A 14,072-nucleotide genomic window follows, 5' to 3' on the forward strand; every position below is an offset into this window, starting at 1 on the left:
ATGATTAGGGAGAAGGAAATATTGAAAAAAACAGCCAGCATTACAAGCATCTCTATGTAAAACACACACACACACAGAGAGAGAGAGAGAGAGAGAGAGAGAGAGAGAGAGAGAGAGAGAGAGAGAGAAAGAGAGGTCAAATTACATGGAAGCAAGGCATCATGCTTTGAATTCAACTCTTATCTGTTATTTGAAATCCTGATGGTGAATACTCTGATTCTGATTTATCTGAGTGGTCTCACGATGTATGTTTGTCACCTTCATATTGTAGGTTTCCACGTAATGAAGCATCTGAGAGGCATGAGTGCAGTGTTCGTTCTCCTTCCTACTGTGCTGTTTGTGACGTTGAGTGGGGCTCAGCGAGCTTGCCCCAAGAACTGCAGATGTGATGGCAAAATTGTGTACTGTGAATCCCACGCATTCAGAGACATCCCTCACAACATTTCTGGAGGGTCTCAAGGCTTATCGTTACGGTACAACAGCATCCAGAAGCTCAAGCCAAACCAGTTTGCAGGCCTACACCAACTCATATGGCTTTACCTTGATCATAACTACATCACCTCCGTGGATGAGGACGCTTTCCAAGGCATCCGGAGGCTGAAGGAATTAATTCTGAGCTCCAACAAAATTACCCACCTTCACAATAAAACATTTCACCCAGTTCCCAACCTACGCAACCTAGACCTGTCTTACAACAAGCTGCAGGTGCTTCAGTCAGAGCAGTTTAAAGGTCTTCGCAAGCTCCTGATCTTGCACTTACGATCCAACTCATTGAAAACGGTTCCCATTCGGGTTTTCCAAGATTGTCGCAATCTCGATTTTCTGGATTTAGGCTACAATCGTCTGCGGAGTTTATCTCGCAACGCCTTTGCCGGTCTTTTGAAGCTCACAGAGCTCCACCTGGAACACAACCAATTTTCTAAGATCAACTTCGCTCACTTTCCTCGCCTCTTTAATCTCCGCTCCATTTACTTACAGTGGAATAGGATCCGATCCCTCAGCCAAGGGTTGACATGGACCTGGAGTTCTTTGCACAATTTGGATTTATCGGGAAACGACATTGCAGGGATTGAACCTGGGACATTTCAGTGCCTGCCCAACTTGCAGAAGCTCAACTTGGATTCCAACAAACTGACGAACGTCTCTCAGGAGACTGTCAATGCCTGGATTTCTTTGATATCGATTACTCTTTCTGGAAATATGTGGGAATGTACCCGGAGCATTTGCCCTCTGTTTAACTGGCTTAAAAACTTCAAGGGAAACAAAGAAAGTACCATGATTTGTGCAGGCCCTAAGCATATTCAGGGCGAAAAGGTGAGCGATGCTGTAGAAACCTACAACATTTGTGCAGAAATCCCAGTGGTGGTCACTGAAAAACCCTACCAAGTCCCTAAAACCCAACAAAGACCCATCTTTATTCCAAAACCTACCATTCCCAAAGTGGAAGACTATGAACCCACATCTTTTACACCAAGCCCTTCTCCAGATTTTCCAGTACCTATACCAGGACCAGAATATGAGCATGTTTCCTTTCACAAAATAATTGCTGGCAGTGTTGCCCTTTTTCTTTCAGTGGCTATGATTTTGTTGGTCATTTATGTTTCGTGGAAACGCTACCCAGCCAGCATGAAACAGCTCCAGCAACACTCGCTTATGAAAAGGCGTAGGAAAAAAGCCCGAGAATCTGAAAGGCAAATGAACTCCCCTTTACAGGAGTATTATGTGGACTACAAGCCAACAAACTCTGAGACCATGGATGTATCGGTTAATGGATCTGGACCCTGCACGTATACCATTTCTGGCTCCAGGGAATGTGAGGTATGAACCATGATCCTCCTAAATCCATTTCTGCTGCTGGGAAGGAGAGGTAAATGTTTTGACGCTCTTGAGGTGACTCTAATCACTAGAAAGATTAACGAGTCTTCTTGCTTTGGGGTTTCTTTGGGGTGAAAGGTTATTAATTAAATTGCAATGGTCCAGGGAAGGGATGGTGACTAACTTTCAAGAATTCGGACTTGAAAGCTATTCAAGAATGGAATGAAGTTGGGATGAACAGCATTAGGGTCTAGCTTTAGCTATTTTATGCTGGTTAAAAGTTAGAGTTACTTCTATCATGATTTTATATTGTGAGATAACAGCAACGAAGGGGAGGCTCTGTTATATCGTAAACAATTGGCTTTGTAGCGGAAACATAAACTTCCCTCCCTTGTCTTATTTCAAATGAAATTCTAAATAGCTTAGTATACAAACTCTCCCCTTTCCTGCATTTTGGTCCTGATCCCTCGTGCATGTTAAGACTATCTCATTAAAAGTATCCTTGACATGTAAGGAAGGTAGCCACTCAACAGAGTATGGAGTTTTTCCTGAAGTGCCTTGAATAAAGCAGGGTTTAAATGTGGCCTTTTGTGGTTGGCGGTGCTGAAATCAAATATATTTTTTTGTAAGGATGTGCTGGGGAAAGGCAGGTTCTCCACTACCATTTCATTTGAGGATAATTATTTTATATCAAATGGGAGCTTGGGTTCAAATATGAGTACGGTATTTAGAGAGAATGCTGTTCCCAGGGATGGGAGAAAGAGCATCTGAGGACCTATCGCTTCACAGAAGGCTGTTGCAGACAGGATGGGAGGAGAAAAGACGAATAATGTGTACTCTAGTTATAGTTCTTGGCAGCACGGGGATAGGGTGGGAGGTGTTATTTGAGTTGAGCGGCTGTAGGATTTACAATCCTTCTAATTGTCATTCCTGAATATCCATCCGGCTTCTGATCAGAATATAGACTATGGTATGAAGCCCTGGGCCCCAAATTTGCCAAGATAGATTGTTCTTACGCTTTGATATCTTGTTACATTAAAAAGCACTTCAATTTAAAGACAGCGCAAAGGAATGCGCCTTCCAAATAAGACGGACACTCTCCATTGAACTGCTGAATCAAATGCAATGCCTTTCATCAATTCAGCCATTTGACTGTAAACTTTCTGACGCCGTTCTGAATTGATCAGAAAATCCAATCAACGTCACATTCCAAATCAATTAGAAGTGTCAGATCAGATCAGATTGATTATTTGAATCAGAGAGAATACTTTAAATTGCATTGCAGATACCTAGGAGAAAAAAATCTGCTTTGACTATATTACAAGGGTGATTTCTTTGCTTTTCCATACCACTGGATCTTGCTTCTAGGGGTATTTCAATAGAAGGACAATTGGAATGACACTGAAATTATTAAGTTGCTTCACTGTATTTTTTTTTTTTACATTTTGGCTTTGATTCATATATCCATTGTTTTTTTTTAAAAAAATAAATAATGAAGGAGCAGGCACTTTAATTATTTTTCTACCTGTGGAGCAAAGCTATTCCCACCAGTCTAATTTACTTTCTTCAGAAACATATTTATAACTCCTGAAGAGTCCAAAACAAGCTATTAGAGTCTAGTGAATTCAATGGATCATTGGATATGACTTTGCTGGGCTTTGGTTATGCTCAAATCACATCAGTTGCTCTGCTTGAGAAGAAGTTTAAAGTGCTTCCCGTTGACTAAAGAAGAAACATAGGCCATCCTAGGGGAAATATAGGAAGTCTGAGGGATATTTCTTTTCTATGGCAAGGAGACATACAATTTAACAATCAAATATACATGTATTGCTTTATAGATAAATATATATAAAACAATGGCCTGTGCCTTCTCAAAAGTAGGCTTCTCTGAACTTGATAGGGTTTGCTTGGTTCTAATTTCTTTAGGGTTTGTAAATCCTGGTTTGCTGTTTTTATAAATTAATAATGGCATAGGTTTTTGCTAGTGTGCTGTTTTCATTTGTCATACACCCAAGCAAGGACTAGGAAGTAATATGTAGGGATAATTTCCATTTTCTAATAGAAAAATCAATAGCTGTTGTATGAGAAAAGAATTCTGATTTTTGTATGATGAATACCTGGAGCAGTATGAAGCCATCTTCACATTCTATGCTCAACCCCTAAAGCAGGGGTAGGCAACCTTGGCTCTTTTATGACTCGTGGACTTCAACTCCCAGAATTCCTGAACCAGCATGACTGGCTCAGGAATTCTGGGAGTTGAAGTCCACGAGTCATAAAAGAGCCAAGGTTGCCTACCCCTGCCCTAAAGTATGAAGATACAAGGGTGCAGTTAATTCCTAAAATGGCCAATGAAAAGGAGCTAGTTTTATTAAAATCTTGCTAATACAGTCCTAGCAGGACTAGGAATTTCCAAGAGAAACTGGGTGGGGACTCTGTACTTTCAAAATGATGGCTTTTAGTTGGTGTGACTCTCTTAGAACCACCAATACATGGATTTGAAGACTTGGATAAGTAGATTGTATGAACAGGACTAATAAATTACGGTAGTCTCATCCCATACCAAATAAATTGTGGGAACATCCAAGGTAAAATTAACTGACCCAGTCAATTAACATCTGAAAAGTATCTGTAACTTAAATATTCCCAGTAGAGGATGGAAGTAATAATAATAGGGATACTTTTTTGTAGTATCATCACAGGAAAGAGAAAATAAAATGTGAGAAAGAAGCAAATGATTTCTCACAATTCCAGAGAACTTTGGAGCTCAGTAGAGAAAAAAGTGGCCAGATACAGTCCACTTGATTAAGACAAAGCTAATTTGCAACTGAAAACTCTTTACAACTCTATCCCAACCAATAATGAAATGTTTCTATTGTTTCAAGTGAAAGGCTTGGTCAATAATTTGCTCATCAACGTTGGTCTTCCAAAGCTTTAAATCTTGTCCACATGGAGTTCATTGGCACTGTGTTGCAAAGGAATGGCCAAAGAAATGGGTAAGAGATTCTGCTTAATAACAATCTTGAAGTCACTTGAGAAGATTAGTGAGACAAACAAACCACATTGTTGCTATCCCAAGCAGGCAGAAGTTGGGTTACATTTGCTTGCCTGCTTCTAGTTAGCAGGAATGGCTTTCCAGACAGAATTAACAATATCCTTCAACAACTAGGATGGTAGTTTCCAGCTTCTGGAGTTCCCCAAATTCTTCATCCATGTTCTATAAATATATTATGAACAGGTAGTATTCGACTTACAACAGTTCATTTAGTGACTGTTCAAAGTTACAACGACACTGAAAAAGTGACTTATGGCCATTTTTTCACAATTACGACCTTTGCAGCATCCCCATGATCACGTGATCAAAAATTCAGATGTTTGACAACTGGTTCCTATTTATGACGGTTGCAGTGTCCTGGGATCACGTGATCACCTTTTTTGACCTTCTGACAAGCAAAAACAATGGGGAAGCCAGATCCACTTAACAACTGTGTTGTTTAACAACTGCATCGATTTACTTAACAACTGTGGCAAGAAAGGTCGTAAAATGGGGCAAAACTCACTTAACAAATGCCTCACTTAACAACAGAAATGTTAGGCTCAGTTGTGGTCGTAAGTCGAGAACTACTTGTATAAGCAACCTTTGGATAGTCAGGCTCCATTTAATATTTGGGACCAGGTAATATAGGGTAGTTTTTCAAACTGAATGAAGGCATTTCTTGCATGTCCATAGAAGAATATTTCTCGCTTGGGTATTTTAGAACTGATGGTTTGAGTGTTTTTTGTTCGTTTGTTTGTTTGTTTGTTTGTTTGTTTCACTTCAACTATGTTATGTCTATTTTAAAGGTTACATTGAAGTTTTAATGAATCACAGAAAACAAGGCCACTGACTTACTAGGTGTTTAAAACATTTGCTTTATCTTTACTCTCAGGAGAGCATAAATTAAGAAAAACCATTGTTATTGAAATGTTTTGATATGTTGCCAACAGCAGTGATGAAAAAGCACTTCCAGAAAATATCAATGGAAAAAAAACACATTTGTCTTTATGGATCAAGTAGAATCTTCAGCCCACATATTTCTGTAACACTTTTATTACAATGCAAGTAGCTCTGCTTTGGCTTTTTCTCGCTAGCTGAAATCCCAGGGTGCCCTGGCAACTTTAATTTATTTATCTGTTAGCAAACAGAAATGTCTACCATGTTTACAAATTTGCTAAGTTCTGTGCTCCAGTTTGTATTCTTCGAAAGTTCAACGCTGAATCAATTGCTGGCTTCTCATGGTTTCATATTCCTCTACTTTTAATTCAAGTTTAATTTTCATTATTTCTAATGTATTTCCTTTTTTAAAAAAACACATGCATAGAGTTTTGGTGGTACTAATCCTATGACTGTAATAATGAAATGAACTATCACTGATTTTGAACTCCAAGGAATATAGAAAAGCTGTGTTTGACTCTTGGAATTTGATTCCGTTGAATGGGTACAACGTGTATATAAATCTTTCTGAGAGAAAATGACTTTGAATGGTGCATGATAGTGGTGGGATCATATTTTATCACCAACATCCTCCAAAATAGAGTAGGTTAGCACAAAGGAATGAGTGGAAACCAAATGTAACTTTATTTTAACAATAAATCCAGCAAGCAGAAATCTAGTCTAGTTTTCCCAATTATCATATTTAAAAATGATAAGTAATGGCAATTTTTGGAAGATGGCGACTTTGTGAGAGCATATACAATCGTGAATCCTTGAATTCTGTAGGGTTGATATATAACTTTCTTCTAGCAGGTTTGATCTTTTTTTTTAAAGTGAATTGGGAATATAGGAATAAACTTACATTAACATTGTTACTTTGGGATGAAGAGAGAAAGACTTTCAGCTTAACTTGGGAAAGATGTGGTGAGATATGGAGAGAGTAGGTTAATCTGTTCATCTATTCCACTGTTGAGTGCCATCCTATGATCCCTCTCCTAAGATGATATCTATTTCAATATTCATTGGATTCTGTAAATGTGCAGTTGAATAGACCTTATCACTATTGTTTTTGACTTTGATCCTGAATTTAAATAATTTCAGGGAATCCAAGAAAAATAACCATGGTACTAGAATGTATTGTAAATGTCTTAATTTTAAAAAAAACACCAGTTATCAGCATATGGCTTGTAGACGTAATAAGTCAAAGGCCAAAGGAAACTATTTGGAACTTCTTTTATGACAATTATTTTGTCATAATCAGCAATTATTTTGCTCATGCCCATATTGGAAGAAAGGGAACAATAATAAAAAAGTAGGATAAAAAAAAGTTAAACCCATTTTGTACGGTGTAAGATTCTGTAACCTTTAAAAAGAAAAGATTGGATGAAAATTGACTGCTGTGTAAAGAAATTAACTTAGTTTTTAAGAATAAATCTTTTGCGTTGTCAATCATCTGATAGGATATCAGCTGTTTTGTAAAGATCGCTTTTTGAATGGGAGAATTTGTATATTATTTCAGGATTTATAATTTTCTAAAATTACCTCAAGTCAGAGAGAAATGACATTGACTAAAGCTTAACAAGAAATTTCCTGTTAATTTGGAGAAGTATATGGTTGACTGACGGACCTCCTACAGGGTGGAAGAAATAAACATGGCCTATGAAAGTGATGAAATGGTGGGATGCAAGAGTAACTTTAGGGGGGAAAAACTTTAGGAAAATAGAACCTGGAAGAAATATAACTTAACAAGTCTTCCAATACTCAAGGGGCTGTCACAGAGAAAGGGGGGCGGGTTGGCCTATTCTTAAAGAAACTGAGGGTAGGACAGTTGGAAGTAACAGTTGGAAGCTTATCAAGGAGAGACACAACCTAGAATTAAGGAGAAATTTCCTGACAGAACAATTAATCAGTGGAACAGCTTGTCTCCAGAAGTTATGGGTGTTCCATCACTGGAGGTGTTTAAGAAGAGACTGGACATTCATTTGTTCAAAATGGTATAGAGCAAGAATTTGGACTAGAAGACTTCAAGCTTCCTTCCTACCTTATTATTCTATGTTCCATATGAAAAATATAAAGAAATAAGAGGAAAAAAGCAGAGTGGTAGGCATACTTTAATATATCAATGGTATATTTTGACCAATGCTGTCAAAAGATATATTTTTATGAAGTTTACTATGTGCATGTAAAATTCTAGTAAGATTATAGTGAATTTTTTTGTGTTTAATTAGAAAGTCTCAGCATAGTCAGTCCCTAATCATAAGAGCCAAGTCTGTTTTACTTCCAGCTTCTTTTGCCTATTATTTCTTGACTATTAAATGCTTTTGGTACTAAGAACCACAAAAGTGTTTTCAGGCACAACCTGGGTTCATATCTACTCCATATTCTCAATATGGCACATCTAATATAATGCCTTTTAAATTCCACACTAGCCTTGATTTTATTGTACCACAAATATGCCTGCTACCAAAGCCTCAGGCCATGTCCTAATTGTAGGTTATTTCAAAATAACTACATTAAGACGTGGGCTGAAGTTTAAAAAGATATGTTAAAATGGAAGAAACTACAACAGTCATGTGTCAGGAAGAATTTCTGAGATAAAATTGAATGTCTTGCCTAGAACGATGTTTTTGATTCAGACAATTCCTCTTTTGACAACTGATGCACCATGTAAATAGCAGAAGGACACATCTAAGTTTGTGTAGCAGGGGAGAAGACCACAAATTAAATCTAAGATGTTGCAAGAAAGAGGAGGAGAGGGTTTACCAGATTTGAAATTGCAGAAAAAGAAGCTTTTTTTGTTGTTGTTGCAATTTGCTGTTTGGTTTGGATGAAAGAGTGGGTGCTGCTCAGAAAGAGAAGACTTTTAGTTTATTTTTGAAATGGTGCCGTTGAGCACATAACTGGAGCATCTGCTGCCTTTATTTGTTGCAAGGCCTGATTTCACCTAAAGAAATGGTGTTTCCTAAAAACAAAAGTCTCTCAAAAATATGACACAGGTTCTGCAAGAAATCATTGTTTCCAGCTGTGGAAGCATGACATGTGATATGCCTTCAGCACACACAAACACACACACACAAACAGACACAAACAAACAAACACACGTTTTCCAAGAGACCAAACTGTGTAAGAATGAGCATTATTTTTTGTGTTAACTTGAGAATGATTTCAAATCCTCTCTTTTTCTCTTGAAAACAAGAGTCTTTTAATAGCAAAAAAGAGCAGATCACTTTTCAGATAAATTGTTCCCAGAGACCGTTAACCACGTTAGGAAAATTAACATCTCCTCCCCCTCCTTTTTTTTCTTTTTTTCTTTTTGGCCTTTATGTAATATGTAATTTTGTAATAGAAAATACATGCTCGGGCTAGGACTGTACCAATATTCAGTTTGGAGGTTCGGTTTGGCAGGTATATGATTGAATCCCCAAATCAAATTGACTTTCTGAATTGGATTATTGATTTGGATTGAGTCATCAAATTGAATCAGGTACTTTCACATTAACATGACAGTTTGAGGGTCTTTGAGACATGCATAAAACAACTTTTTTTCCCTGATCAAATTTAATTTCTGAATTGGATCAATTCAGTTTCTTCCTATTGATTTAGAAATACAGACTGAGGTGGATCATATACAATCTTAGCATCTCACTATTCATACAGAATGTCAATTCATATGCATACATACATTTGTGTAATGTGCTGTATGATTTAAATAATTGCATAATTTCTCATGTAAAATCACATGACACCTCAGAAGACTAACTCAGGATCCAAAAAGGTCTTGACAGATTTGAACAATAGGCCCTATCCAACAAAATTAAATTTAATGTAGAGAAAAGCAAGGTTTACACTTAGGCAGGAAAAACCAAGGATACATGTACAGATTAGATGAAACCTGGCTCAAAAACAGTAACTGTGAGAGGGACCTTGGAGTCCTAATGGATGATCACTTAAATATGAGCCAGCAGTTTGTGACAACAGCTAAAAAAAGCAAATACAATCCTTGGTTGTATAAACAGAGGCATTGAATCAAAATCACATGAAGTATTAGTACAGCTTTATAAAGTCTTAGTAAGGCTACACCTGGAAGACCGCATCCAGTTTGGGTCACCACATTACAAAAAAGATGTTGAGACTTTGGAAAAAGTGCAAAGAAGAGCAACTAAAACGATTACAGGCCTGGAGACTAAAACATATGAAAAATAGTTGCTGGAATTGGGTATGCCTAGTTTAATGAAAAGAAGGACTAGGGGTGACAGGATAGCAGTCTTCCAATATTTGATGGATTGCCACAAAGAAGAGGAATTCAATTTATTTTACAAAACACCAGAATACAGGACAAGAAACAATGGATGGAAACTAATCAAGGAGAGAAGCAACCTCGAACTAAGGAGAAACTTCCTGACAATGAGAACAATTAATCAGTGGAACAGCTTGCCTTCAAAAGTTGTGGGTGCTTCATCACTGGAGGCTTTTAAGAAGAGACTGGACAGTTACTTGTCTGAAATGGTATAGGGCAGTGGTTCTCAACCTGTGGGTCGGGACCCCATTTGGGGTCGATCGACCATTTCATGGGGGTCGCCAAGCAAGGCTGTCCGCCATTTTTTTTGTCCGCCATTTTTTTTGTCCGCCATTTTTCCCCCTTTTCCAGCGGGTGCCTTACCTCCCTTGGGCTGGGCCAGCTGGTGGTCGGCCTGCTCCGTCTCTGCCGCTTGCCAGCTACGCCTCAGCCGGTGCAGGGGGTGGAACCACGCATGTGCGGCGCTCCCGGGCAGGGAAAGTCCTCGACTTACGACCGGTTGGATAGTCCTCGACTTACGACCGGTTTAGTCCTCGACTTATGACTGGTTTAGTCCTCGACTTATGACTGGTTGGGGTCGTGGCATTAAAAAGGTTGAGAACCACTGGTATAGGGTCTCCTGCTTGAGCAGGGGGTTGGACTAGAAGACCTCCAAGGTACCTTCCAGTTCTATTTTGATTGATTGATTGACACACCCTCCTATTTATAAATGGCTTGCATTGAACAACCTTTCCATTTTGATCAGAAAAATCCAGAGCGATAAGGCTATGAAATCTAATTGGAACTAATACTGTGATTTTCATTAGTATTAGATTTTAATTGTATCTATTTTTTAAACTATAATTTAGTTAATTTAAAAACAGGAGAATTTTTTTTTTATTGTAATGTTTTCCTGATGTAACAATTACATGTGCTTCGGAGTTGATTTGTTGGTTTATTTGTTTGTTTGTTTATTGCTTTTCTGTAGACAGCCATCTCAAGCAAGTAGCTCTGGGCACTGAACCTAAAACAATTAAAAACAATTATAATATAATACAAGTGAAATATGAATGGCAGCCAAGTTTTAATGATATCTATCTCCCTATCTATCCGCAGGGAGAAGGGCGGGATATAAATTCGAACAATAAATAAATAAATAAATAAATAAAAATTGGCATGCCTTAGGCAAATTAGGTGGCAAAGGAGGAGAAAAGAGATGCCCCTAGAAAGAAGGTATCTTCTGTTTGTTGAAGGTATGATTCATTTTGCTCTTGAACGCAATACCGATCGTGATCTTAGAAGTTTTTCTGTTATCAATTCCAGGGAAAGTTACAACTGGGTTTTTTTAAAAAAAATGTTTAGAACGTTGTATAATTACAATTAGGGTTATTTATTTGTATTTACTTATTTGATTTTAATAGCTACCCATCTCCACAAGTGATTTTGTTGAGAGTTATAGTTTTGTGCCCTCAAGTCAGTCTTTTTTTTTTTAAACCTTCTCACCCCTATGGGTGGTCTATGTCAGGGCTTTTCAACCAGTGGTACGGGTACCACCTGTGGTACTTTGGCACCTGGCAGGTGGTACACGACCATCCTAGAAAAGTGGTAGCGGGGGAGGAGCTGAACTGGTGGCAGCACCGCACAAGCCTGAGCGAGAGATGGCTGGAGCTGCAGGGCTGTCAGGGCTCAGTGGAAGCGCCAGGATCAGCGCCAGGCTCCAGCTAGAGCTCGGCGCTGATCCTGGCGCTTCCGCTGAGCCCAGAAGAAGCACCGATCAGCTGGAATGTTGCAGCATCTCCAGGGTCTTGTGATTTACATGCAGATGCTTTTAGCTCGATGTCTTAACCACTAACCCAAACTAGCTCTCTATTCAGTAACTAATGAATGTAATATCTGGGGTAGATACATCTCTTACCTAGACTTCCAAGTACAGTTATAGGTTTAAAAAGAAAACGACAACTAATACTAGAATGCTTTATCTACTTTTTCATCTGCTTTTTCTTCTGCTCTTCACTCAATGTTCCTTTGAGGGAGAGGAAATTTGTGCTTAATGGCTATTGCCGTATCAGAGTAAAATTAAGATTATGAGATGATTAGATGAAGATTGACTTTGAAGTAAGGGAACAGTCTGTATTGTCACGGGAGTGTTCTCCGCTCTTATGTTCCACATTTATGCCTCAGCACTGAATGCCAACATTCTGGCTGGCTTGGGGTGAAGCTGGGAAAGTATCTAATTAATTGTCCTCCAGGAAGACCCATCGCACCACAATATTTGCCGTGCAACTTTTCTCAGTAATAGACATCATAATCAGGTGCAGCAAAAGAATCAGAAAATGCTTAGGCTATGTATAGCTCTAATTGCCCTGTCCTTGGTTTTTTTTTTTTTTTAATGAATGACTTTGCTGTGGAAATGAATCCAGAACCTTCCATAAGGTTGACCTTTCCAGTAAATGTCTCATTGCTTTTCCTGAGAGGAAAGGATGCTTCGTGAAACAGCTTCCTGTTTGAAACTTTTTGCCTCCTTTCTACTTTCAACTTGCATGTGCAGGAGAGAGATAATTACTAGTTTTAAGGTGGGTTGGAAGAACCAAAATAACAGGTATGCATAATTTCACTCGTCTGCTTCTCAATTCAGAGATCCCGGGCGAGGAGCTTCATGATACTTCTGCAGATTTCCATGGCTGCCACCTGTCACTCTTGTAAAAGAGCAGCTGCATGATACATGTACCCTACCTACACCAGCTTAGAGAAACTACAAAATGGAGTTTCAGGATTTCGTTTTAGGATGACAATTCCGCTTGCGCTCTCCCCCCCCCGCTATCAGTTCCCGTTCATTTGTTCTTGGAAGTTCTCCCAACACAATGGGAAGGGATTCTGCAAAGCGGACATCTTTAAATGTTATCCTTTCCCCCCCAAAAAAGACCTTTATCTTCATAGAGCTTCCATAAGCATTTTTAAGCACTTTGGAATATGCCTGCGTTCCTATTTCACCTTCACCTTTCCCCCCCACGCCCAAAAGTTACAAAAATAAAGTAGTTTTCATACATTGCAAGAAGCAGTCTTTTCTGTTTGTCATTCAGTGGATGACCATGCTACTTGAAGGAAGCTATTTTATAAGAATGGCCACAAGCACACACTCAACATTTCCATTAGGCTCACTGCCCCCCCCTCCCCTTCTCCCTGGTTTTTATGCTTCCTGTTAGTTTAGTCATCAGCAAACAGAGGTCAAGGGATATAACTGGTAGCTAAGCATAGCTTCGTCTAGACGTGCTGGGTAATTGGGAGCTTCATGGCAGCAGGCAGTGGACAACCTTTTGCTACGTGGGAACACAGGAAATTTAGTTTTCCAAGACCAATTGTCTCAATGAATTTATTCATAATTAACTGGCATAGTTAAAAGCTTCAGAGGGATTATCTTCACCCATATTGCTATGGTAAATTGTGCAAATGCTTTGACCCTCACAGCAGACACATGAATTTACTCTGATACTCTAATATCCTATGACGTCTATGAGCAATTGCTTTCTCTTCCAGAAAGCAGATTTTTCATATCTTCTCCCATGGTCACCGTTCTAGATTTGGGACAAAGGAAGGAGCTGCATATATATTTAAAGGAGACCTGCTTCAGTTTAACATTTTAAGACAAATTGCACTTTGCCATTTTCTCCAGGAGAAAAATAAATGTACAGCAAAAGCAGAAATGTAAGTGTTTTGGGGTAAGAAAGGAGGCATTTAAATAAGCTTGACTTTCAGATTTGCACATTCCAGATGAGAATTTTCATAACAAAATTCTTTTATCCTGAATCTAAAATTGGCGTTTTAGTTAATTTAATTTGTCCTTTACAGCTTCCAGTTATTTTAATTGCTCATATTTTGAGAACTATACTTAATACCTTGAGAGTTTGAATTTGGGTAAAACTGTTTCAATTTTAAAGGAACGACTCCTGATATTCCTAAATTCATGTATTGCAATTGCTTAGATTCTTTGGATGGATTGAGAGATATTTAAAT

At 38.5% G+C, this 14,072-nt stretch overlaps 1 protein-coding gene across 1 annotated transcript in view; it reads left to right on the top strand.

The window, feature by feature from the left end:
- Nucleotides 1-243: 243 nt before the first annotated feature.
- The window catches only part of LRRTM4 (leucine rich repeat transmembrane neuronal 4), a 298,174-nt gene continuing 284,345 nt past the window's right edge, over nucleotides 244-14,072 (top strand). The window contains exon 1 of the mRNA XM_015817529.1: nucleotides 244-1,818. Coding sequence (XP_015673015.1) covers nucleotides 244-1,818 — 1,575 coding nt within the window. The remainder of the gene's footprint in view (nucleotides 1,819-14,072) is intronic.

The sequence above is a fragment of the Protobothrops mucrosquamatus genome, unplaced genomic scaffold, assembly GCF_001527695.2.
Source record: "Protobothrops mucrosquamatus isolate PMUCROS unplaced genomic scaffold, P.Mucros_1.0 scaffold601, whole genome shotgun sequence".
NCBI lineage: Eukaryota > Metazoa > Chordata > Lepidosauria > Squamata > Viperidae > Protobothrops > Protobothrops mucrosquamatus.